General features: G+C 37.4%; 1 protein-coding gene and 1 pseudogene across 3 annotated transcripts in view; both read left to right on the plus strand.

Moving 5' to 3' along the window:
• Positions 1–27,393, plus strand: part of LIN52 (lin-52 DREAM MuvB core complex component) — a 91,925-nt gene extending 64,532 nt beyond the window's left edge. The window contains exons 6-7 of one of the 3 annotated variants that reach the window (XR_001459211.3): positions 24,887–24,957; positions 25,401–27,393. Coding sequence is in view for 2 of the 3 variants with exons in the window: in XM_006206064.4 (XP_006206126.1) it covers positions 25,401–25,456 (56 nt within the window). In the remaining variant the exon portion in view is untranslated. Of the gene's footprint in view, positions 1–8,297; positions 8,554–24,886; positions 24,958–25,400 lie in introns of those variants that run through there. The other 2 variants (XM_072963409.1, XM_006206064.4) reach the window with 2 other exon arrangements.
• LOC140696728 (small ubiquitin-related modifier 2 pseudogene) lies at positions 19,725–20,170 on the plus strand (annotated as a pseudogene).
• Positions 27,394–27,815: the final 422 nt, after the last annotated feature.

Consider the following 27,815-nt stretch of genomic DNA (forward strand, 5'->3'; position numbering starts at 1 on the left):
GGGAAGAAGCCAACATTGGCTTCCTATGCTTTTAAAAAAAAATGAAAAAGGAAGAAAGAAAAACTAATTATCAACCTACAACAAATGTCATTCAACTCAAATCCCTAAAGGATAAAGGCGTAGGTGACAAATGTTCCTGGAGAGAGGGTTGAGCTGTCACTTGTCTTTTTAATGGATCGTCCATGTTTGGCTTTGGAATCACATGCTATTTCTCCTTATTGTGTATTTCATCTGAAGAAATACTGAATATCTGTAAGTTAAAAAAAAACATAAATTTTATAAACCCCTTGGGTTTGAACAGAATCCTCGTGTCAAGAAAGATGATAAGGGGTTAGTTTTATTGCTCTTAAAGTATTCAGGGGACAACTGTCTATTGACTTAGTTGTCCCTAATACCTCACCTATTTTTCCTTACTTTTGATTAGATTCATTACATCTCATTTGGTCTGAATAATTTGGATGACTAACCATGGGTATTTATCCATGTCCGATTCCAGAGGACAGAGTTAGGAACTACGGGGAGGAGTTAGAAAGAGGTTTATTTGTTTGGGTTTTGTTTGTTTGGGTTTTGCCACAGTATTAAGGATGAACTTTTTCCAAATGTCCAGATTAAATGGACTCTCAAAAAATACCAAATTTTCCATCCCAGAGAACTCTTAGGCAGAACTCTGTGACCAGCACTAGAAAGTTACCAGATACTGTTTAAGATTAGGAGGGAGCTTTAAAATAGGTGATCTCTTTTCTTTTCAACTGTTAAGAATTAAGGATTCAATTCTTTTTGCTTTCAACAGAAGATCTATAAAATAAACTAGTCTCCATGTTGAATTGTTCCATTTTTAAGTATTTCTGTCCTCCCTGTTGTAACAGTTGCTATTTATTAATAGGCGTAGCAATGCTATTGGTACCTGCCTTAAACTAGTAAATATTCTGATAGAAAAATTAATTAATTTTTCAAACATGATTTAGAGTAAAAGGAAATATACTTCACTCAAAATCTGAATGACTTGGGTTAGGTTATAGGAAGAATTTCTGGACAGAGAGGGATGTTAAAATTTGAACAGAAATATAAAATTGCCTATTTTACTGACCCTTGAAAGTAAAACAGATGTTCATGTCTGGGATGTCTCATTGACTTAAGCCTTACCTCAGTGACTGATTCTAAAATATCTTCCTACATTCTCAGGATAATTTTTTTCTCTCCTTTCAAGAGAAGTTCATATTTTACCAGGAATACCTAGATTATCTTAAATGAACCTTCTTCTCTGCCTTTCTCTTAGTACCTACGTTCTTTATCTGTTTTCTCATCCTTTTTCCTAATTCCAAGAAGTATCCTTATCCAAGGATTGTCCCCTCTTTTCTCTGTATTCTAATTTCTATTTTCTGGTTGCTTTCTAAGGAACCTGCAACCTTCTTTATGTTTGTTTCCTCTCTCTCCAGCATCAGTAGTCTGATCTCCTATAGCATCCAATTCAACATGTCCAGTGGTAGGAAATTCATTTCCACTGTTGGACAATTAAAGTTATCCCACAGAATTCTCCTCTTTCTCCTACTTCTCTTAATTTGTAACCATACAAATGTAGTTGTTACTTAAGATGTCAGAGGTAACATTTAAAAAGTGCAAATTTCTCTTATATATAAATAGTTCAGTGTATTTGAAGAAATCTATCATAGTACCCTTTTAATAAACTCATTCATGTAACCAATCATGTAATTCAATTGTTTTGCAGTTATTAATTGAGCTTATACTATGCCTTGCACACTATTAGATTCTAGGACCTTAAAAATAAGTAAGACATTTGTGAATAAATCATCACCCAGTGAGAGACATACATGTAACAAATAAGTGTAAATGAAGTTTGTGTGTAGTTCATGGCTGACATAAAGAAGAGAATAATCAACTCTGCCTGAGTGAGGGTTTCAGGAAAGGCTTCGTAGAAGAGATACCTGAAACTCAGTCTTGAAGAGTACGTAAAAATTTGCCAGGTGGCTATAAAGCAGTGTAGGAACACAGAAGAGGGGAAGAATGCAGAAGAAACTGTGGGCCAGTCTAAGTAATTTGAATCATATACAGAGGCACAGAAGTGTGAATTCAGATGGTACATTTGAGGAAATGCTAGTTGTTCCTGTGTAGCTGGAGCACTGAGAGAATAGCAGGAGATAAAGTTGTCTGTTAGTAAGCTCCGTGAGTGACAGTACCTTGTCTGGCTTTTTCATCATTGTATCCACGTGACCTAGCACATAATAAATGCTTAGTTAATATCTGATGAACAAAGAAATAAAGAGGCAGGCAGAGGCCTTGTAAGTATGAAAAGGGATTTCAACATTGCTCTGAAGATTATTGGAAGTAATTGAAGATTTCTTTTTAATCCAGGGAGTAATATGATTAGATTTAGCTGTAGAAAAATTGCTTTGGCTGTCATGTGGAGAGTGGTTTTGTAAGAGACTGGGAGATCAGTTAGGTTATCAGTAATAATCCAGAGATGAGATGGAGGGGACCTAAACTAAAGCAGTGGTGAGGCAGTAAGTGTGACTGACTTGGGACGTTTGAGTTAGAGAATCAACAAGATTTTGCAACCAATTTGAAGATGGGAGTGAAAGAGAAGGACCCAGCATGATCTTCCCAGGTTTCTAACATGGGTGACTTGGTAGATTTGCTCCCATTGCCTAGAATTGGAATATAGAAGATAAAGGAGGGTGGAAGGGGAAAGATAAAAGTAAATAAAACCAGTCTTTAACTTCCTGCTCTGGCAGTTTTGAGATTCAAGTTCTCTCTTTGGTTATAGATTCTGGTTCATCAACATTTTTCTTAAAATATGTCAGTGAAAATTGAATACAGCACTCTAGTTGTGGACTGATCCTTGAGCAATCCAATATTGCTTCCTTTGAGCTGGAAACTGCTTCTAATAATAGTAACTAGGATTTTTGTGTGTTAGCACTTGCATCTCCCAGAGTTAGCTCATAATGAACTTGAAAGTCAACTAAAACCCCAAGGTTTTCAGTTATCAAATCATGTGCCCCCTCCTATCCTGTAGTTTTTAAAAATTAAATATCAGATTTAACATTTATCTAATAGCCTTTTCTAGCCTCATTACTCTTTGCACACTCCTCTGACTTCTGGGAACCTGTACTTCCAGGCTGTATGCTTTCTTTTGAATCTTTAGCTGTGAGTATTTCTAAAGATTATATCTCATTTCTCTTCCCAAAGCACCACCCTATGTCTTTGTCCTTTTCATAACTGCCATCTGGAATGCCTTGGCCCCTCCTTCCCACTTGTCCACATCTCATTCACACTTGAGGCCCAATTCAAGCTTCATGCTGTGCATTTTCTAGTCCTTACTGGCTAGAGTACTTATTCTTTACTTGTATTATGGCCCTTATTATATTTTGTCTTAATGGTCGTTTAACTTAATGATTGTTTTGTTCTACTATAAACATTCTTATAATATATTCTCTGTTATCAAAATATGGTCCTTGAAGGAGAGAATCAAGGTTTTTTGTTATAGGTTATTTGCCTTGATAACTTAATAAGCTCTTGTAAAAGTAAGTGAATGAGTACAGAACCTCATGAAATCTTTATCAGCTGTGTTTGTAAGGTTTTTATAGATTGCCCTGATAATTATATAATAGCTTAAAATTCCATCATACCTTTCAAATAAGACTTTCATTACGCTAGAAAGCTTCTTGCTGCCCTCTTGTGAAAAGCTTGGTGATACTGCCAATTAACAATGCTCAGAAAAGTTAAGTAATTTTCATCTAAATTCCACTAAGATCAGCCTTTTTTTACACTTTTAGAATTTTTATATCTTCTACAGATTCTCAAGCATAATTACTGGTGAGCATTTCTTCCCTTTTTGTGTATATCTCAGGTGAATATGAAAGTGTGAAAGCAAATGCTGGGAAGATAAGTGAAACAACCGGAATACATGCATTGCTAATGGGACAGCCCCTCTGGGGAAGTTTGGCAATTTAGTACAATGTTAGACATACATTTACCACGTAACCTACCAATTCCACTCCTAATTTTTTTGCTCAAGATAAATAAAAACATACATCTGCATAAAGACTTTACAAAATGTTTATGACAGTTTTATTCATAAAAACCATTAGTTGGACACATCCCAAACATCTGTCAACCAGTGAATGAATAAACAAACAATGTGTGGTATACCCATGCAGGGGAATACTGCTCATTGCTAAAAAGGAACAGGCTGCTGATACAGGTAGCAGTATGGTTGGATATCAATATGTTATGCTGAGGAGTACCTAGTATATGATACTCATATGAAATTCAAGAAAAGGCAGATCCAATCCATAGTGACAAAGTAGAATAGTGGTAACCTAGGACTAGGGTAATATTGGAGTTGATTGCAAAAGGGCACAAGGGAACAATTTGGGTTGATGGAAATATTCTATATCTTGATTATAATGGCAGTTACACAATTTTAAATATCTGTGAAAACTCGTTAAACTGTGATTGAAAATGGTGCAATTTATTGTATGTAAAATATATCAAGGAAGTTGCTTCTCAAAGATTTGAGATTTGGTTTAAATCTTAGGAGGAGGATTTTGGATTTTATAGGGAGGCACCACACATCTCTTGAAGGGACATGTTTCATAGAAACAGTACTTGAATACACTAATCTTTGTGTTGTCCTTAATGTGTTTCTGGGAAATTCTGCCATTAAATGAAAACGATTTTTATTAATTTATTAATTTATTTATTAGGGGAGGCACTGGAGATTGAACACAGGACCTAAGCATTCACTGAGCTAGACAACCCCTCCAATTTTTATTATTTTTAGTAGGAGAAACTATGATGCATCCATCCCAACCTAAGGTATCCAAACAAATTTCATAGGTAGAAAAATATATCAACTGACAAGGAAATTAAGTTTTAGTAATTAACAAATTGGAAGTAAATATATACAGATTGTATAACAAACATAATGTAGTGAAACTTTATTGTGTTTATCAAAGGAAGAAGGGAGGGTGTGAGTGGGTGGTAGCTGTGGAATGTGAGAGAGTCGTTTTTTGAAAGGAGCATTCTTGCCGCACTTTTTTCTTCACTAATTTTTCAGCCTTTAGGGGGCTTAAATTATCTTACACTCAAACTGCACTTAAAAGTCAAGTCATAGCGTAAACATGAGAGCATTTTCAATTATGTGGAAGTTTTGAAGAATTTCGGTAGTGTTATCCCTTTATCCCTCTTGGTTGGTGTACATCCATAAAGCAAATGTTCAGAGTTCATTCAAACACGACACGCAATACACATTTGGTCCATGTGGTGCTCTCTGATTGGAGAATGGTAGTGTTGAACACACTGCACCAATGTTGTAATAGCACCTTTTATAAAACCATTATATAAAAACAACAGCCTATTGTATCTTATACACCAGAAACAATTAAAATATAACATGTTTTAAGAACATAACCTTCCCCATGGTACTTAAGGGTTTAAACACAAAAATTTTGCAAGATCTTTATGGAAAAAACTGTAAACTTTATTGACAGACATTAAAGAAAATCTAAGTAATTGTCACAAATTAGAAAGAAAACAAAAGCCATTATACAAAAAAAAAACTTTTTAAAAAACGTTATCTAAAAGATAACGAACAGTCATTGTGGGAGTGAAGTTTGTATTTACATAGACCTGGAATTTGGAAAGTGAATTTAGATTCAGTATTCTAGTGTGTCTTTCATTTTAATTCTTAAAACAAACTACATTTCTTGGGAAGTTTCTACCTGGAATGTTTGAAATACAGAATGCTGTTTCTTCTCCCTGGAAAGCTTTGTCCATTTCCTTAAGCCCTTTTTCTGTGCTCCTGTCACATTCCTCTATTACAGCCACTATCAAATTATATTATAAATGAGACATATATCTCTAGTCTGTGAGCTCCCTTAGGTCAGGGACTGTGGGACGATAACTGTAGCAAAGTAGTTAAGAGCACAGGCTCTGGAGTTAAGGCCACCTGGGTTCTAATCCTGCCTCCACCACTTATTAGCTGTATAAACTTGAGCAAATGATGGAACCTCTCTGCCTCATTTGTAAAATGCGGATGATAAATGATACCTGTCTATAATGTGTTGTGAGGATTTTAAATGATAACGTGTTAAGTGCTTTGAATATTACACATAATCACCATTCAGAAATGTTAGCATTGTGATTCTTAGCCATTCAGCAGCAGGCTCTTCCCTGGGTGTGCTTTAAATTTTGAACAATGTGTAATGGATGTGTTAACATTACAGTGATGCGAGTTAGGTGGAATTTAGGACTGAGCAGTTTTTATGTAATGTGTGGAGCAGGGTTCAGTTTCTTTTGAGTAAGAGGTGAGAAGCATAATGTCAAATCAGCACCGAGGAAAGATGGCACTAATTAGTGTAGTTGAGAACTTTGCTTCACAAGTATATCAAGAACGTAAGAATGTGTTCAAATCAGATAGCGATCCTACTCAAATAGCCACAAAGGGCTGAAGGACAACCAAGTAACTAGTGTGACAATTATGGAGGCTCTTATGGCACCTGTGAGAAATTATACCATACGAATAACTGTGTTAACTTGCATAGTGATTTTCTGAACCTTTTAGTCTCTTCAAAATGTGAATGCAAAATCACATCCTATATGAAATTGTGTTCAATAAACACGTGTTGAATGAACCAGTTTTTTAAAAAGAAAACTGTCGGTGTTGTTCTTCTGAGTATCTTCAAAGCACAGCACAATAGTGAGCACATGGAAAGTCAATAATTAAATGCTTTTGTGTAAATGAAGTTACCTGCGTTGCTTGTGATCTGAGTTAGGATTGCTAATTCAATTATTACGTTTAACCAATTATATACATGTACTGAGGATTACTTAGTTTTCATAGCAACTTTAATCTTTTATTTCATAGATTTTGGTATGTTTAAATATATAGCTTTAAGTGTTTTTGCATTAGTACATTTGCATTAGTCTAATCTACTTCTATTAAATTTAATTGCATTCTGATTTCCTGGGATGAATATTTTGTCATTGAACAAAAGGAACATTTCTCATGTAATTATTCATAGTGACTAAATGATCTAAGTACTATAATTACTTTAATTCAAAATATAGTATCTTTGCTTTCAAAAAGTATATCATAAATATAAATTCTGGTATTAATCTGAATTTAAACAATTGAATTTATGAAGTGTATTTTCTCTTGAAGCATATTGGCAGTAATATCCAAACACCCAGATTTTTTATCAGGAACATTGATTGGTTAGATTTTCAGTTTTTTAGCAAGAACAAAGCCAGAAGGGAAGGGCTGTTTTTATTTTGCGCCTCAGGATAGAGATAAGAACTGGATGCCTGTGCTTTCAATGGAGAAACCCAGATTCTGTTACCTTGGATCTTCCCTGTGTGAAGTCTCTTTATCAAGGGTTTTATTTGAGTCCAATGGGCTTTTTTATACTTCTGCATTTAATTTTTGCACATCTCTACACATCACTCATTTTTATAAAAACAGCATTATTGAGATATTTACACATACTATAAAATTCACCCATTTAAAGTATACAGTGAATTTTTAGTATATTCACAGAAATATGCAATTGCCATGACTGTCCAATTTTAGAATATTTTCATCACCCCAAAAAGAAACCCCATGCTCATTAGCAGTCACTCCCATTCCCCCGACTCCATTCCCCTCTCAAACCAACCTTAAGTAATCACTGACCTACTTTTTGTCCCTATGTATTTCATTCCTTTTTATTGCCAAATAATATTCCATTATATGGATATACCATATTATTCATCAGTTGATGGACATTTGAGTATTTCTACCTTTTGGCTATTAGGAAAATGCTGCTGTGAAGATTCGTGTAGAATTTTTTGTGTCATGATCATTAAGCTTTCTTTTGATGTTAGGGTGTATTTGTATATTATACAATATATAATTTTGTGTTAGAATACCTTGGATATAGTTTTAACTTAGTATCAATGCAATATATATTACCCAATGATCTAAATACATTTTGCTAAACTAATAGATAACTTAAGCATTTATTAGTCTCCCTTTGTCTTTTTGAGTCACTCAGAAACTGACTGGATAAGCAAAAACACAACCCTTTTTGCTTTCTTCACTCTCAGCATTGGATTCCATTTCAAAGGACTCTACGGTTTGATATTTCATATCTTGAGCTAGAATGGAAAAGAATGGCTTATTGTGAATCTATTTATAGTTGACTGGCTATATGGCTGAATGACAACTGTGGGTCACACCCTTGGTTTTGTTGTTATTTTTAATCTCAGTCAAATATTCTTGTTTTGTTTTTGCATAGAGTTAAACTTTGAAAGAAAGAATCTATACACCTGGAATGCTGAACAGCTTCTGCATATAGAAATTCATTTCTGTATTGACATTAACCTCAAAGACACATCATTGATTGTACAGATGAAGTAAATGTACCCAGTAACTCAAACTGAACCTGGGCAATCATCAAGAAAGTAGTTCAAAGAATGTGATTAATGGTAGGAATATTTAAGTGTTTTATTCACATTGTCTTTTGGCCTTTGACTCAACTCTGGATTTATTAGAAATAGGACCCCTTAATCAAATCAGAGCTAGGTTACTAGGGACTTAATAAATTGTTTTCATTTAAAATAAACTTTTTAGCAAATTATGAAAACTGGCTTTTATAATCTCTCTACCTTCCAAAAAACTGAGCGTTTGTCAGCTAACAGGAATGCTAGTTTATTAGAATCAACATGAACATAGATGAAAAAAATGATTTAAAATGTGACTTTTTGATGGAATTAGTTCAGGTTGATTTTACAAGCACAGGATTTTTAACTCATTAAGATAGCATCTTCTACCCTGGACTTTATAAATTATTTATTTATTTTGAATAAGAAATAAAAACATTGAAATAAAATTTAAGGTAAAAGCATGGTAGATGTCTCCATTAAAAAAAAATCTTTTGAAAACTTCAATCTTGAAAAGAAACTAGACTCAAGAGCAAACCACTTGACCTGTGGTTTGGTTGTTCACTGTCTCAGCTTTGTACTTAACAAAATATGGTAAATAGTTGTAATTGGTTTAGTTCCTGCCAAATTTTGGATAGATCAAATTCATTATTTGTGGTTTGATTTCTTAAAAGCAGGACCATGTCTTATACTACTTTGATAGCCCCAAGAAATCCCAAACAGTGCTGGGAATTAAGAGGGTACCCGTGGCTTATTTTAAGATCTATTTCATAATGTTCACTTGCATTTTATACCAGTGGCCTAGTGGAAAGCATTTAAAAAGGAGCTGTTCTTAGCTTGCCAGGTGTTCCTAGATAGTACGTTCCTAAAATGTCAGTTCAAATATCGCTCCTTTTCCAAAGCTTTTCCTGTCCATCCATACATTCTGCAAAATTAATTATCCCAATTTCTGTCCTCATAATGTATTGTATACCCTCTTATAGCTTGGATGACATTGCTTGATAATTATTTACTTTATAGTGTGCCTTCTGATAGATTCTCAAGGTTAAGGATTGTATTGTAACCTTAACACTAAACAAAATGCATGGCACTAGAGATAGAGCTAAAATTTTGGTAGAAATTCTAATCCTTGGCTGAATTATAATTTCTCCCTTTGTTGCTCATAGAGAAGGTAGTCTCTCTTCTACTTTTAGTTTCATGGTAAGAAATAGGCTATATGTTCATAATTTTAATAAAATAAACCCCACCCAATCTTTTAGTAATAAATTAGAACTACAGAGAATGGGAGACAAAATCAAAGTTCCCGGGTAATATAGGTTAGTGGCTCTCAAACTTTTAGCATGCATCATAATCACCTCAAGGGCTGGCTAAAGCATGGATTCATGGGCCCAACCTCTAGAGTTTCTGATTCAATAGATCTGGGATGGGGACCTGAGAATATGTGTGTCTAACATGTTCCCAAAGTGATGCTAATGTGGTTGGTCTGGGGACCACACCTTGAGAACCACTGATATAGGTAATAAATTCTAACTAACCTACCTAAAAACCTCTACCATGCTGAAATAGGATCTGTTCCTGATTTCCCCACCTAGCTCTCTCTTTAAGGTCTTGAGGGAAAAGTATGTACTCCATAATTGCAAAGGTCTCTACAAGTAACTACATGGAACACAATTAAGCTATTGATGAGCACACCTTAGTGCCCAAAGGAGCTGGGAGAAAGAAGCTTACTTTTTAAGGAAGATTGGTTAATTTCTCTGGGTGTCATTATCTGCAAATATAAGAGTATGTAATTTATGTAATGGGCATGCAATAAGAGTTTGCTGACTAGCTGATAAAACTAGTTTAGAATTCTGACCTTCTGATTTTGAGGCCAGTGGTCTAGCATCTATAAAATACTTCTTTTCACTTTCCCATCTTTATTGGTTTGAATGCAAATAAAATTAATTTAAAAATATATTTTAAAAGTAATTATTAAGCATTATAGTAAATGTTTATATAGAATCTAACCAGATTTCCTCCTTTATTATAGTTTGCCATACTGATCACTCATAAATTGTTTTTAAGATCCTAAATTTTGACCTGTAGTGTCACTGAAAAAGTATTTTTTCATTCAATACTTATTATATGTTAACTATGTACAGGTTAAACTCTGGAATTTCAGTGATGCAGATATTATACAGGGTATAATATAATTTTCTGGCTGAAGATATTTTTGTGTTCTACTTCTTTTAAATTAATAATTGATGAATGTTACAAATAAGATTATTCAAAAACATCAAAACTGGATATTTGTGGAGAAAAAAAGGTTAACTAGCTGTTATTTCTACTCACGAGGAAAATAACCACTACCATACAGTTACCGACTGGGGCCCTTGGACTCTAATTAATAGAAATTGATAAGAGGCCAGACGAGAATTCCAGGCAAGGCTTCACTGGGGCTCGTACTGCAGCATGAGGAAGTGAAAACAAGAAACAGATACCCTTGCTCTCCCACGGAAAGGAGCTGCTTGGCTCCTTAAAAGGGGTAACAACAGGCGCAGGTCTGTGGGTTGGGCAGAAGGTGTAGATTAGATGGTCTGCCCACCCCCTTGCTGGTGCTGTGTGCAGGGATCTTGTGCAATACCCTGCTTTTGCTCCCAGCACCTCAGAAATGGCAGTTGGCTTGTGGCCTTTTTGTATTGCATTTTTCATAATTGCCCCAGCTGTGCATGCATGCAGTTATTTTTAGTTACTTATAGTTTCCTTGTATTCTGTTGCTCAAGGAAACCTTAGTCCAGGTGCAGACACTCCAGTAAAGGGTCCCAGGTCCCAGCCTATCTCAATATGACTTCCTAAGTGGACTCATCATACAGTCAAATCCTTACCTTGATGTGATGTGGTTTTAAAAGAAATTCACAATCAAATGAAGACAGTAATTGTAGCTTTGTACTACTACATGATTTTAGAGGAAAAAGATTTTAAAGTTAAATGTTACTGGATAACTACTGTATATTGGGCATTTTTTTCCCAAGTCTGTTAGGGAAATTATCTTTAAAAGTCTCTTCCATTGAATGAATTTATTGTCTGGTCAAGTTGAGAACATGAACCATGCACACATGAAACCACAATACAAACAATTGAAAATCAGATTATCAAATAGGACAAGCAAGTTGTCTTACATTGGATAAGTCATCATCTATAAAGTAAAAGAGTGATCAAAATGAAGGAGGGGTACTCACTATGTGGTCAGGACCCAACTACTGCTCCCGCTGTGGGAATGTGGCAGCCATCTTGGAGCTGGATGAGCATCTCCAGAAAGATTTCATCATCTTTGAGGCTGCTCCCAAGAGACATGGGGCCTCCCCTCCAAAAAACCCCATGGCTGACTACTTCCTGTGACCTCCTTGGCCCCTGCCACCCTCCAGCCCCTCTAGCTCTGGACCGCTGTTGACTCTGCCCTCTTCTCCAGATGGAGGCTAGGTGTTAGGTGGTGGGGGGTTGTTCCTGGCTTTGCTGTCCCTCAGAAGAGGGCACTTCGAGGGTGAGGAGTTTTCTAGACAGGACTTTTCAAAGCCTCAGCTCCATGTGCCTTCTCCCCTGTCTCCCCACATGAACCATGAAGTTTCCATTAATTTTGTTTTTCTTTGTTTTCTTTGTTTGTTTGTCTTTAGATTAAAATTTTGAGAAAAACAAACAAAAAAAGGCAAAATTCTAATAAAAGAAGAAAAATAGTCAAAAAAGTGAAGTAGGGTCATCATTTATATACAGTTGTTGATAGTGTTGATAGTGTGAGGGCAGACTAGCTGAAGTTCAGCTACACTAGTGAAGTTCAGATTAAGCTGTTCCTTTCTGTATCTTGTTAGCTACTGGACTGTCCTAGACCTTAAAGTTAGTCTTGCTACTGACTGAAGCTTTTCCTGAGAAGATTCAATAAAGGAGTTACCAAGGACTCATTCTCTCCATCTCCCAAAGAATTTTGTAGAAGCAAAGTGTTGAGCCAGAGAGCTTCCTCATAGCTGTTTTACAAATAAATTGAAAATTGTACTCTTAGATTTGTCAGTATGATTTCTTAAATAATTAAGAGAGAAAGGTTGGAAGGCAGCAGCTCCTTATTATTAGGCTTAACCTGAGTTAGATTTGGTAAACTTTAAAAAATATGTAATCTGCTTTTGATTGTTTGGTCATGTGTAATTTGTTCCTTATCCAAAGAATTTAACGACGGAAATAAACATTCATGACATGAGAAGTCACCCACTTTCTACAGCTCTTCCTGTCCATCTATTTCCAAGCCCTCTGCAGAATTAATTATCCCCATCTCTGTGCCCTGGCCTACTCTTCATTGTGTTATGATATGTAGTGATAATGAGAAAAAGCTATATTTCCAGAGAAGCATTTGGTGAGGTTTTCTTTTTATTATGGAGATTTTTCAAGCATGTACTAACTAGAGAGAATGCTATAATGAACCCCATGTCCCCCTCTGCAGCTTCAGTAAGTCAACTTTCTGCCATTCTTGTTTCATTTCCACCCCCTTGTATCACATTTTTCTTTTGATTGTGTTGTTGGCTAGTGTATTTTAAAGCAAATCCTAATACCATTTCATTCATAAATATTTTAGTATGTATCTCTAACAGAAAGGCCTTTAAACACACACACACACAATTATTACACTAAATTTTAAAAGTCATATTTCCTTAATAACATAGTCCATGTCCAGTTTGGCTCAAAATTATGTTTTTCACAGTTGGTTTGTATGAGTCAGGATCTGGCCAAGGTCCACACATTGATTTGGTTGATATAACGTTCAGTCTCTTAATCTTCTCTATAAGCACACTCTCTTCTTTCTCTAGGGAAATAATGCATGGTATTTAATTGTTGAAGAAACTAGGTTGTTTGTCCTGGAGGATCTTCCACATTTTAAATTTGGATGATTTTATCCTGGTAGCATCCCCACATGTTCCTCTCCCCACCCCACCCCCAAATTTCCTGTAATCTGATAGAGTTAGAGAATAAAGTGGGTTTGGAGTCCATCTTTTTGGTAAGAATGTTTCATGCATGGTACTGCATACTTGCTGTTGCTGCATATCAGGAAGTACATGACCTTCATTTGTTCCAGTTTCAGTGAAGATCAGTGGGCTTAGGTGGTATCAGTCTGAACCATTAGCAACTATTTGATTTCCTGGAAATATAGTACAAAGAGGAAAGGCAGAAAAAATGCTAGATTTTTTTCCTCTTTTACTTACCAATTTTCAGAACATGAAATGAGTTGAAGTGACTGAAGTCTTTTAAATAATAACATAGGTGTCCATACTTCATGTATAATCATTCTTTTTGACACTCAAAAGTGACCCATCTTTACTAATCTTTGGTAACTTCCTTGCTTTCAGCATGTCTCCGTATTCCTGGTTCATTTTTACTTCTCATGCGTTTCTCCAGGGAATCCTGGTCCTTTTACTAGAAACCTAGGTACTAATAGTGCTCATTGGTACTAGACATTTTCTATGGACAGGGTTAGTAAATAAATTGTTGTGATTTTTTTTTAGGAGAAAAAGAAATTGTGTTCCTACCAATATGCCCAGTTCAAATTAAAAATGTTAAAGGGCTGTGTTTTGGGGGGGGGCAGTAATTAGGTTTATTTATGTATTTTTTAATGGAGGTACTGGGGATTGAACCCAGGACCTCATGCCTGCTAAGCACGCACTGAGCTACACCCTCCCCCACTAAAGGGTTTTAATTTAATATATTTGATTTTATAATGGTATCTCTTTTCTCTTACACTGGAAATCTTGGTTCCTAATAACTAACAAGGTTGTTTATTTGACTTACAGTAAAACTAGCGTCAAAGAACTAACTACATGTAACAACAGGACTGCTGAATGCAATTTAAGATTTCTCTGTGCTTCTTTTATATCCTCAGGATATATATACTTGTAAGGATATATAATCAGAATGTGTCTTTTAGAATTATCTAAACTTTTGTACTGTGTTGTTAAACCAAATTTTGGTGATTCAAGTTATTTTCAATTTATTTCTATTTAATACATTTTATTTTTTAATATATAAAATATTTATATGGTATCCCAAAGTAAAACATAAAATAAGGTACTTTCAAAGTGTCTATGTGGAATCTTAAAAAAAGACACAAATGAACTTATTACAAAACAGAAACAGACTCACAGACATAGAAAACAAACTTACGGTTACCAGGGGTAAAAGGGGTGGGAAGGAATAAATTGGGAGTTCGAGATTTGCAGATGCTAACTACTATATATAAAATAGATAAACAACAAGTTTTTACTGTATAGCACAGTGAACTATATTCAGTAACCTGTAATGAAAAAGAATATGAAAAGAAATATATGTATGTATTTCCCCATGTCCTAATTTTCTGCTATCATAATGTATTATACATACATCTACACCTTGCTTTTTTCCCACTTAACAGTATGTTCTAGAGATCACTCTATAGCAATATATAGGTCACCTTCATTCCTCTTTACAGCTGAGCAGTACAGTATAAGGAGTCCCCTCCCTATAAAAATGGACATTTGGGTTGTTTCCAATCTTCAGCTATTACAGATAGTGCTGAAATTAATAGGCATGTGAGTACCCTATTTAATATTTTTGCTGGTGTGTATTTGGGATAGCTTCCTGGAAGTAAAATTGCTAGCTAGGTCAAAGGGTAAAAACAGATAATTTTACAAGGACAAAAATTTCTTATGCACGGTGTTGAATTAAGAATTGACAAGGAAGCAGAGTTCCTCTTTCCTTATCTATGAATAAATCGTTCCAGTAGATATATAGTTGACCACCTACCATGTACCTGGTATTGTTCTAATTGCTGGGGATAGAGAAGGAGTTTCTGAAGAACTTCATGGAGCATGAAGGTAAAGTTAATTTCAGATTTTGCTAAGTTCTGTGAAGGAGGTAAGTAGGTTGACATGAAAGAGAGTAACCAGGAGGACTCACTTCGGATAGGGTGTTCAGGGAAGGCCTCTCTGAAAAGGTAACATTTGAGTTGAGATATGACAGATTAGAAACTGATTAACACTGCCATTTATAGACTTCCCTACTATATGCCAGGCAGTATGAAGGATTTTCATACCTTATTTTATCTCACAAGACTCTGCAAAGTCTGTTTTCTAATTCCCATTTTATGAATAAGAAAACTGATGCTCAGAAAAATAAATTTTATGCTCAAGGTCTTAAAACCTGTAAATGGGGGCTGGGATTTGAATCAAGGCTAGACTTGTGTAATTCCAAAGACAGATAAGAGGAATCCTTTTTTTTTTTTACTGTATACAGTGCCTCTCTTAACCAGAAAGAAAGCAGAGGATACTGAGTAACGTAATAAATGATTTAAACTCTTGTTTTAACCTGACAGAAATATGGTGGGTTTTTTTTCCTTTTAAAATACTGTTTAAATTTACTGCTGAATGATTACAACTTTAGAATGCATAATATGCTTGTTTTCTTTGGGAATATTTGTTATATAAGAAAATAGAAAAACAAGGCTCCCTGTCCAAGCTAAATAAAATAATTTCAATATCTGTTTTTATTGTTTTTCATTTAATGGTGGTTCTATGTTTAAAACATCATAGCAAAAATATTCCCCAGATATTTCTAGCCTATTAAAACGGTGCACCTTCTAAGTATCCTATTTATTTATTTCACAAATATTTGTTGAAATCTATATTCAAGGTACTTTACAGTGCTTGTTTAAAATAACTTCATTGAATGAAATGACTAATTGTTCAAGGTTCTGTAAATAGCCATAAAATTAACCTCAGGGGGAAATTTTTTTCTTGCATCAGCACTTACTGAGCACTTAAATGTATTTCATCTCATAACAATCCATTCAGATAGGTACTGATCCCCCATTTTACAGATGAAGGAACTGAGGCACAGAGAGACTACATAATTTACCTGAGATCACCATCTAATACATGATAGATTCAGACCTAAAGTTTTTCTGTTATATATATTTAAAAGGTCATATCAAACAACAAGAAAGTAGGGAAATATATTCTTCCTTCCTAGTGAGTTAAGTCCATACTACTGTCCAATGAACCATGCATGAAGATTCATAGACATTTTCTTTAGTGCCTTAAACTAGAACTACCTGCAGTTAAAAACCAGATTCTAATTTTACAAACAAGGCCACCTCTAACAATATTAAAATGAAATGATACTATTCCCTGGCTTAAAGAAAAATTCTCCAGTAACCATGGGAGTGCTTGTGGTAGGAAGACAGCATCTTAAATCTCTATGTAAGTCATACACAAAGTGTTACTGCAACGAAAAAATAGTGGCGTGAATAATACCTGCTCACGGCCCAAGACACTTGATGTATCTTGGGCCTTAGTGTTTGTTGGGTTTTGCAATTTCATGAGCAAGATTTGTATTTTTTTTCAGTTCTATATTTCTGTGTGTTCCACTTGATGTCAAATCTGTATTCTTAGATTGTAGTATCCCATTAAAAAAATAATCTCAGCCCCTCCTTCCCTCCCCTCTCCCTCCCCCCTCCACACTCATTTTGTATAATATGGTAATGATATCACCGTAGAAGTAATTACGGGTCATCTTCATTTCTTTCATCTCTGCCTGTTCTGATGGCTTCATTCCTTTGACGGAAAAGATTTGGCTCTGGGTGCTATGATTATTTTGTTAAGCGTTATTCGAATAGACAGGAGTGAGAGAAATTAATCAATCCAAATGCAATTAGCATCATGTTTAACCCAGTGATGGACGTCTCAAGGTGAAACAGCCAGGGGAGTTTCAGACATTATTATTCAATCCTGTGGTTCTTATCTAAATTATAATCAAGAGAGGTTTTTATTGGCCTCGCAGTGTGAGGATGTAACTCTTTCCCTGCCCTGGGGGGTCAAGAAAACTGGGCCTGCATCCTCTGTAGACTTTAGCTACTTCCAGCACCTTGGGGTGGAGATGTTCCAAGCAGGAAAGTTGTCTTAATGTCCACGTCTTTTGAAATTTATCTATACTGTGATGTTGCTCTGATTTTCCCAAGAGTGGAATATTGCCTATGAATATATTACTCTGTCTAACTTGGGGCAAAAATATTTTGTGTACTGATGAAGTCACTTTGACTAGTTGTTGTTCTTAACTTAATGTGATAGATTATTATTGCTGTACTCATTTTATGGATGAGGAAATTAAGACTGTGTGAAGCTACTAGCCTTTGGTCATAATAAGTGTTTCACCACGATGTATTACTGTGTAAAGGCCCTGAAGTGTGAATGTTCTGCAACAATTTATGAGTATTTATTAAAAGTTTGCTCCAAGAGTATTAGTCCCTTGCTTTGTTCTCAGTGCCTTTCATTCACTTGAGTTTACCCTTGGAAAGAGAAGCAAGTGAAACTATGAAATAGGCCTGTGGAGCCCTCTGAAGAGGAAACAAAATACAAATAAGAAGTTATTAGCTCTCATTTTTAAACACAATTCTTTACTGTTTGTTGTTGTTTTGGTTTGTTTTTTAGTAGGGAGAAGGATGATGAAAAGGATTGAATATTTGAAATCTAGTCTTGTTTTGCTGTTAAAAGTGGGCAGAGCAAGGAGAGTTGATGCAAAAACACAGGCTTTCCTTTCACCTGAACACAACATTTTTCAAATGCCTGACAATTAAGATTCTTCTACTTCTGCTTTCAATCTTCAGGCATCATGGCTGACACTTCCCATATTTTATGTTCCTGCTTGATGTTTTATATTCTGAGAATAAATCTGTTGGCTGGATATTTCTGTCCTTTTTTTTCCCCCTGTTGTGAAAAGCCATTAAAATTATTTTCCATATTGGAACTGTCCAAATGCGTTTACCTGTACCTTGAGTCCTGGCTTTTCTTTTTTATATCACTTCTTGGATAACACGTTCTCTGGAAATGGGCCTTACTATGACTTGAAGAAAAAAACGTTTGATATAAAATTATCTCTCTGAATTCACTGGAGGGAACGCTGTTCTTACCCAACCCTTTTGGAAGAAGAAGTCCTGTTAGAGAGACAAGACACCCAGTAGAAGGAGAATCTGAAAAGTGTGCCCCAACAAGGAGTTTTTGAGAATTCTTAGGATAAAGATTTTCATAGTCAATGATTTTAGTTTGGTCACAGATGTAGCATCCAGACTGTTCTTTTCCTCAGATGTGTATTTCATTCTCCTTTTTTAAATGCTTATGCCCAAAAGATTTTGGGCAAAAGCCTCAAGGCTCTTCTGCCTGTATTCAAATGCTCCTTTTATATGTTTTAGAGAAAAGTGAAATTTCTACTAAAGACTCTTACTTGGGTGAACTCCCCCACAATGTTCAGGAGGTCTTATTGCAATTATATCACCTTCTGAGCGCCACCAAGTATTCTGATGAGATACTAAGAGAGCCTTTTTCATCCAGAGACACCATGATCAGTTCATAGCACCTACTGCTCTTGACAATTGCCCCAGCCCCAGCTGCTCTTATGTTAGAGGCATTACAAAGTGCTTAGTCCTTGACTTGAGTCATCGATCACTTAGCCATACGTTTTGTGCAGAGATCTGAGCTGGAGCACGGTGAAGAATCTCAGTCTGGCAGACTGCCTGGAACTGCTCTGCTGTACGCCGGCTCTGTGCCAGAGTGACAGGAAAACTTCCACATTCCTGGGAGAGAGAACTCAGCATTATAAACCACACTGGTTTCCTTTGTTCTCCCCTAATGTAGCAAGATACCTGTGAACAGCTAGCTCACTCCATCTCAAAGGCCACTTCTAATTTATTTGAATTTTCCCTAATACCTATTACATAGTAAGGTCTCCATGTGACTAACAACTATTCATCCACCCACTTCATGCTTCTCCTGCACAGCACACACTGATGCTGGGAGATCCCTTGTTATTAGAACGCATTCAGCATTTCAAGGACCAAAGAATAATTTTTAAGGAAAAGTCAAAACCACAGTTATAATAAATGGTATCATTTCTACAAAACATCTTCTATAAAGCTAATTAAGTAAATAACCTTTTTTAGCCCATTGATTTAAACCAAACTAACTGTGGTTTTGTGTGTTGCTTTTTGCCAGAAGAAGCTACTGGTATGGTTAAGGAAGGTGGCTGCCTTTAACTAATACCCAAGTTTGATCCTCCAGACTATCCGTGTTACACAGATGCAAGTCATTCACATTTCTTTCTGTTTTGTATTTGAGATCTTTAAAAAAAATAAATAAATAAATAGTTCATCCCCTTTTTGCCACTCTTGGTGCTACTTGTATGATCGTTTGGTACTAACCTGGTACTTCTTCTCAGTGGCAGCTGAGGAGACTCTGTCGTTTTCCATGGTAGATGAAAAACCCCAGGAAGGTGTCAAGACTTAAAAACAATCATATTAATTTGAAGGTGGCCAGGCAGGATGGTTCCGTGGCGCACAGATTAAGATTAGGAGGCGTACACCACTTAGTAACCTAATGAGAGCTTCCTATGAAGGGTAGGGTTTGTCAATGAGGCAGATCAGATTCCAGTTTAATGGGCAGCCAATTCAGGAAACCGACACACTTGCACAGTTGGAAATGGAGTTTAAAGACAGTCAGCATGTTCTAGCAGCAAACAGGAGGTGTCTGCTACGAAGGGAATTTGCTGGTTACTCCAGAACTCAGTTCCCACAGACCAAGAAAACATGTACAGAAGACTGCAAATTGGCCCTCCCACATCCAGACTACCACAGAATGGATTTCTCTATTCTTTCATGTACCCCTTCCTCACTCCTTAGCTTTACTTAAAGTAACTGCTTGTATATGCAAGCATATTGCCTTTTTTTTTTAAATGAATGACTAATGCCATGTTTTGGTCAACAACGAATGGGTCAGGATTCTGGTTCCGTGACAGCGCCCCCTTTCTCCATTAGTGGCATGCTCATTCAGCTCTTGTCTTTCTTATTCCAGTAAGTTATTTTGCTCTCACTGTTTAACAGAAAACACACACAAAAAAATTCTGGCGTATCTTGTTCAATTGGAGAATTTTAATGTTTTTCACCAAGGCAATTTTACAACTTTTTTGTACATAGCTGTTATGTGTAGGGCAGTCTGTCTTTAAGCAGGGATAAATTACTCTAAAAGAAATAAATCCTAGATAATTTTCCCATCAGATATCTTGTTGCTTAAATAGACTTCTTGTTTGACACTGAAAGAAAGAGGAATACAGTAGCTAGCATTTCTAGGATGCCAGTGTGGCCCTTGCATTCATCCCACCTTGAACAGATGAAGAGACCGAACAGAGAGGTGACTTGGTGACTTGTGGTCCAGGGTCAGTGTAGGAGCTGGGGTTTAAATCCAAGCCTGTGTGATGCTCAAAGCCCTGCCCTTTTCACAGCATTGTGCTATCTCCTTAGTTTCCTGGCCACTCATATTAGAGTCTCCTAAACAGCCTGTTGTTGCTCTTCAGGGTGGAAGAGAACCAGTGGAAAGTGACTCTTCTCTACCTTGCTAATGTTTTTAATTATATTGAGGAACAGAAATATTTAAAGTAGTTTGCATTGGAATTGAAAACCAAACATTATGAGTTTCTTCCATTTCATTAAAAGTTACTTAATCTTTAACATCGTTCCCTATATTAAAGCCAAGCAGAGTTTTATCAGGCAATTGCCTCAAAGTTATAATCTGGAAAATCTTTCTGTAATGAAACCCATATGTCATGGACGAAAGGTGCAAAGCCCTGGCAGAGAGGGCTGGTCTTGTGAGAGATTCTGCACCCAATCTCGTTAACCAGGGTGCCTCTGGTAATCCCTCATCCCCTCACCGGTGAGAAATCAATCTGTACCACTGAATCTTTTTCAACCAGCCACCAGAAAATTTACTGCAGTGAAGGCAGTTTGGGGATAGTCATTGTGGAAAGGGAGCCAGAGGCAAGGCTAAATGTAGGCCGGAGGATTCAGAGAGTCTAAAGAAGAGATTATATTAAAGCACACACCATCTTCACAGCAAACAGGATGGAGTCCTCCCTTCAGCCCTGACCTCTCTAAAGTGTACCCAGGTATTTACAGCTACCATGAACCTGACAGCCCGAGAGAAACTATGAAGAGGGTAATAGAAACTGCATAAAAACTGCGTAAGCCTGGAAGCTGATTATAGTTTATCCATTTGCTGTCTATAAATGTGTACATATTGCCCCTGCGCCACACACTCTGCAGCAGTTCACATGTTCACTGGTGACAGTCTTGATTGTGACTTTCTCAGTTTATGGTCTGTGCCCAGCATGGGAGGGCCTGAAAACCATGACTTGACGTGGAGGTCATGCTTCTCTTCTACTTAGCATGCACTGTGCTGGCTGAAGACCAGTGATTGGCATAGTGATTGGAAAGTGGTGGCAATGTTGCCTTCCCATGGAATCTTACAATCCTAGAGAATTAATCCAGAATTAGAATACAGTTAAGAAGTGTTGTTGACTCCAGATAAAACTCTCTGTAGCAATCTTAATGTCTCTAGGATGGTCTTCTAACACATTGTGGAAAAAAAGAACCAGGAGAGAAGGCAGGGATTGGAAGTGCCAAACTGAGGAGCATGTAATCTCACCCCAGCCATTAATGCGAGAATTATACCAAGCTGTAACTACCGGGAAGAAAGAGGGATGGAACTAGGCAGAGGGAATAGAAATAATACCCTCCTCTCCTCTGTAAGCAAGCCGTGGCCTTCTCTAAAGGCTTTTTCCCCAAAGAGATTTGAAGTCCTTGATGGGAGTTTTTTAGTAAAATACATTTGCATATAAAACCCTACTGGAAGGTGTGTGTGTGTTTGTGGAAGAGGAATACAGAATAGTAGCAGAAGGCTGTCTCCCTACTCCTAATGGGATTTTGTAGCAGCATGTGCGAGTTTGTTTCAGAAGTCAAAAATGAACAGATGTTGGTATAAATTACCTCTGTGTCTGATGTCTTGCAAATTAAAAGCGCGGTTGGCATCACTAAACAACTTCACTAGGTTTAGGGGGGTGCAGTTAGCGGGTGGTGATTACTGTAGCAGGTCGGTAAGAATCTTCACACTGCAGTAGAACAGGAAAGCAAGGATAAAGAAATAAGGAATAAAATAAGGGGTATGTGAATTAATCAGAGATGTTAACATCTTTGATGACAAGTGAACAGGAGGGCACGTGCTCTGGAGCAGCCCCTGACCCACAGCAATTTCTCTGTGCACAAAAAGGGGTTGGTGCTTAGGCTGTGATTTATAGGGCGCAGCCCTCTTTTAGGGAGCAGCTATGTCACCAATTCGTATATCTCCTATATGGACCGGTGAGTAGGAAAACTTTCTCCCCTCCCATGTAGAAGATGATGTCTTTTGAATTACTTCTACTTTTACAGTGGTTTGCTGCAGCTCTGTGTACTTAGATTAGGTTGAAGGGGGAGGAATGATTGAGTGGAAAGGGGGTTGTTAAAAAAGGATTGGTTAAATTCAAGGAGAGCTTGCCACTGAGAGACTTTGGAATATCCATTATTTTTCCTTGTAAATCCTTTTCATCCCTTCAATAGATTGGGTCTTTTAAACTTTTAAGTCTCAATATATTGGTCATTCTCCCATTTGAGGACGAAACAGTAAAGAATTGGGGGAACCGAAGGGCAGCAGGCAGAAATAATTAGTAAGATCAGTACAGTGCTCCTGGCCCAGGATTTGGGGATCAAGGCTCTGTTCTACCCAGCAGAGTTTTGAATTACCCATGTCTGATTTCCAGAGCACCTGCTTCTAGCCATGTTGCAGGATCATTTGATACTGTGTTTAAATGCCTTAATAAGCCCTGGAGAGTAGGCAGAAAACCTAACCAGTAGAAATAAATGATGAGACCCACTCTGGCCAGAACCATACGTCAGTGGCTATAGGATCAGGCTGAGGGAAAAGATTCCAAGGAATGGGATTTTTGAAATTGCTAGCCTCCCTTATTACAATTCATTCATTTATTCACTCATGAAATACTGCATGCAAGAGAAGCAGTAGACTACTTACCCTCCTCTGAAAAGTGCTGTGTTAATAATACCACTACACGAAGCATGAGCAGGGCTGAATACCCAAGAGGGCAGGGCAGGTGGTATTAATATGCTACTCATTTTACAGATGAAAAAACTGAGGCTCAGAGATCTTACCCAACTCACAGTGTCACCTGGCTGCTAAATACTAGAGTTCAGCTTAAACTGAGTTCAGATTCTATGTTCTCTGAAAGAAATGCATGCTATTTCTCATGGGCAAGAAAATACTCGTTTGGATATCCTCTAGAGTAATTAGTCCTTGTCCCTGGATCTTTCCATTAATCTGATACTACTTCCATCAAGGGAAATGATTTTTCTTGCCAAGCAATCAAGATAAATTTAAAAAGAATCCCGCAATGTAGAGAATGGAGCAACAGAGCCACTAACAAGTCCTCTTGTTTGTCTGTGGAAGGGAAGGAAAGTAACTTTATTGCAATTGTACTTGGTTCTAGTTCCTTTGTCTATTATCACTCATCCAGCCAACATTTATTCAGCAGATACCAGGTCCCTCACTGAACTAGGGCCTGGTGATATAACAAATAATAAAACACTACCTCTGCCCTCAGTTCTTACACTTGCATGGAGGAAGACAAGTATATCTACAAGTAATTGCAAGTCTTATAGGAACTTTGTATGTATGGGATTTGGTGTAAATCCACCAAGGAAGGAATGGTCAGTTTGATTCAGCCAGTGTAGGGTTGTGGGCACATGAGACAAGACCCAACACTGGGGCTTCTATTCCTAGTTAATGGGGTTTCCTTCCCCTTTGTTGGAGCTCTGAAACTTGTGAAAGATGGGGAGTGCAAGACTGCAGTTACCAGAAGCTTTTCTATGGTTACAAAGTTTGTATTGTTTTATTTTTCCCTTGTACAAATAAACCAAGAACTGTTAAATGTAGTTGGTGGGGGTGGAGAGTGGAAACCCATTCATCTAGAACCATTTGCTCTATACTTGGGAAAGGGAGCGAGGAGGCTCGGGTGAAGGTCCTTCTCATCCCTGCAGGTGCCTCCCTAGCCACCTCACTCCTTTGGCCAAGATGGAGACATGTTGTTGGGAGACCAACCACAGGGCAGCACAGCCTGCTGTGTGTCCTTTGCATGGTTCCAGAAGACTTCTGGCCCCCAGGGTCAGCCATCAGAAGCTTTCAGCACTCTTATATCCATTTAAGAGACATAAAAATATGATCTTGTGGGGATTGGATAAAGGGGGTGTTATGCTGTGTACGATTTTTGAGGATTTGCTTGACAGAGCTAAAATGGGGGGTTTTGGAGTGGGTCTTGTAATTGAGAAATGTTTAACTTTCATTTCAGAGCCTCATATGTAGGAAAGTAGCTGTATAAACCCTCTTGTAACTACAGCATTCAAAGATTGATGGTGCTGAAAGTCAGAGAAAGATACATAAACCTTGCCTGGCTATATTAAATATCTAAGGACTGACAATGCCAAGAGAGAGAAGACCAAAGCTCTATAAACCCTACTTTATTACTCTATCCACAGATGAACTGCACTGAGGGAATATAAACCCTGTTACATTACAGTATCCAGGGACCACACTGCTGAGAGATGGGGTAAATGATCTCTAATTTTGATTTGAGATTCTGAATGTCCAGAGACCAACAACCCAGAGAAGACTCTTATCTTCGTTGGATTTTAGCCTCCAAGAGCAAACCTCCTGAGATAGTGAACATGAGTATTAGGTTACATTCTTGAGAGAGAAAGAGGCTTTGGAGGAATTCCCTGGTGATTTTTTTTTTCCTTAAGGGTAAATGATAAAGTTCCCCAGTTGCCCTGCACCTTATAGTAATTACCAACTTCAGAACAGTTTTGTATGGTTTTAGTTATCAATAGTGGTTTGTTTTTCCCCTTTTATGGAGATTAGTAGTGATTGAATCTGTTATGGTAGCAACTTTGTATACAATTTAAATCAATCTGCATTTTAAAATTGTTTCCCTGTGAACCTTCTTTCAGATTTTAGGTCTTCATTGATCTTTCATTTGCTTTGTGATTCCAGCCAGAGAGATGACACGGGGGAAATTCCTCAACATTCTAGAGAAGCCCAAGAAGTAGTAGCTGCTTATGGACAGGATGTCCCGGGGACTGGAGCCACTCTCTCCTCCCAGTGCACCTCTCTGCCTCCTGGCCAGAGGCCGGAGGGTGCACCTCCAGGACAGCCTCTCCCCTGCTCCTGGCACTCTGCGCCTCTGAGGACACTTCGGCGGCAACAGAAGAGTCTGCTCTACCCAAGGATCAGTGCAGTTACTCAGTCAGCTTCCAGACTTTGACTATCTCATCCTCTGCTGTTGGTAACACCAGAGGGCATATCACTCTTAAAGGTCAAAGTTCTGCTTTCCGCCAGTGACTCAGGAGCTCCAGGATCTTACAGTTGATTTGATTCAACGATGGCAAGTCCGTTGCACATGTTGACTGGACGAGTTCTTTTGAATTGTGCTTGATCTCTTAGGAATATTTATGATGCGAGGAGACCAGAGACCAATTCAATTCCGGACCAGACCATGCAGCTTGACCTGTAAACTCGCCAGTGCATGCTAGGTTCCAGGAATCCCCGGCTGGAGAAATGCTTTTAAAATTCTGCACCTCTCATAATAGTTCCATTCCGCACCTCCCAACCCCTACCGTAAAGGGGATCCCAGTGTGTCAAGTCCCTCCAGGGATTAGCTTGTATAGTAAAAGGCACATGCAAGGTTGCTTTGAGTTCTAGACCTCACGACCAACTTAAAGGTGATGGAAAAGACTTCTGAGTTCTAGTTAATCTGTTACTGATTCAATTAAGAAAGTCAGTACAGCCTGAAAGATAGGAGAAAGGGACTGATTGCAGGAGTTTCCATTTGATTGAAAACTAGAAACTCTAATTGACCTTAAAGAAATGTGCTGTGGAATGGTGGCAATGTTTTGCCCTCCTTGTCCCATCTCACAGCACAGATTAGGTATTTCACCCATAGGATAGAAATATACACACACAAAAGAAAAAGAGGATTTCCTGACTTTACAACTCTTATGAAGCTCTTGGCCAGTTATCTGCCTCTGTGTTAAAACCTGAAAATCTAGCCCATGGGTAAAATTAATATATGTGTTCTTATTTTGTCTTATAAGCCAGTCCCCAGCCTCTGATATTTTGAGAAGTACATGGGGTTTCCTAAGCTTTATGAAAAGAACATCCATATAGCAATAGTGTGTTGGTGTTTGGATGCAAAGAAAGTTGTGGTCAAGGTTTTGGTCCTGATTGTCTGCTAGGGTGCAGCACTGCTCAGTTTAGTAGTTCGTCCATTAACCATTTTCTGACACTTCTGCCTTGTTTCCCATGCTAGAATTAATGTTGGCTTTTTCTCTCATTTGTGCCATTTGACCATCCATGCAACTTAAATTATTGACAAGGGGAGTGGAATTTAATGCAAGACACAAAGGAGAGTATGAGAAGGAAAGCATTCTGCTTGGATGCTATATGGAAGGTTAGGCTATAGATGCTTTGATCTTAAGCAAAGCTTATTATTGACATTCCTTTATCTTAAATGCGGTTGAAGAGTGTGAAAGATGGGGCGAGAGAGAGAGAAAGGGTGGGGAGGCTGTGCAAAAAAATAGTGCCATAATATCATATTCTTCCTTTGCTCTGTTTTTGAGAGTTGATGGGTAGCAGGCACTTCTAAGTGCTTGGGGAAATTGAGAAGTATATGGAGAACATTGGGGTACCTCCCCCAAACCAACTTCAGTCTGTAAACTGAAGCTATAGTAGTTGGTTTTGTAGTAGCTGCTTTGGCCTCTTCCTTTTACTGTCATCTTATTCACCAGCACTTAATGTAAGTAGATGTTTTAGAATTGCAATATTTATTGGTTTTGTATTTGTTGTCCTTAGAAATGTTAATGATGTATTTTTATATTAATAATATAAATTTATGTACAATGTGTGCATGTATGTATTTCAGGGTGTTAGAGGATTGTACTTTGTATATGATGGTTTCTGTGTCATCATAATAAATACGTCCCTTTTATAGGAGAGTGAGTTTTTTCTCAAAGGGTCAAGTTGCATATTTAAAGCATAGACCTTATCAGAAAGCACAACTATAACGGCAAATGACCTACTGTCTTCCCCTTAATATCACAGTGGGTGGGTGGTCATCTACTGAGTGGTCTCCAGCTGCCAGTCTGTCCTACCAGCCGACCAGCTCATTACTACTCAACTCTCTAAAGTGGTATTTAAAAATCTTTAATATAAAGTCTAGATCTCTCATCCTGGCCTGTAAAACTGTCTCCATGTAATCCTAATCAACCCTCCAGTTTGATTTCCTTTCTCTCCGGTATATGAAGTCTCTGTTCCATTTAATCTGAACAATTCTCAGTTCCTCACTTACATAACTTTTCTCATGCCATTGAGTTCCTAGAAAGTCTTGCATCCTTTTCATACACATCAACC

The sequence above is a fragment of the Vicugna pacos genome, chromosome 6 (assembly GCF_048564905.1).
Source record: "Vicugna pacos chromosome 6, VicPac4, whole genome shotgun sequence".
NCBI lineage: Eukaryota > Metazoa > Chordata > Mammalia > Artiodactyla > Camelidae > Vicugna > Vicugna pacos.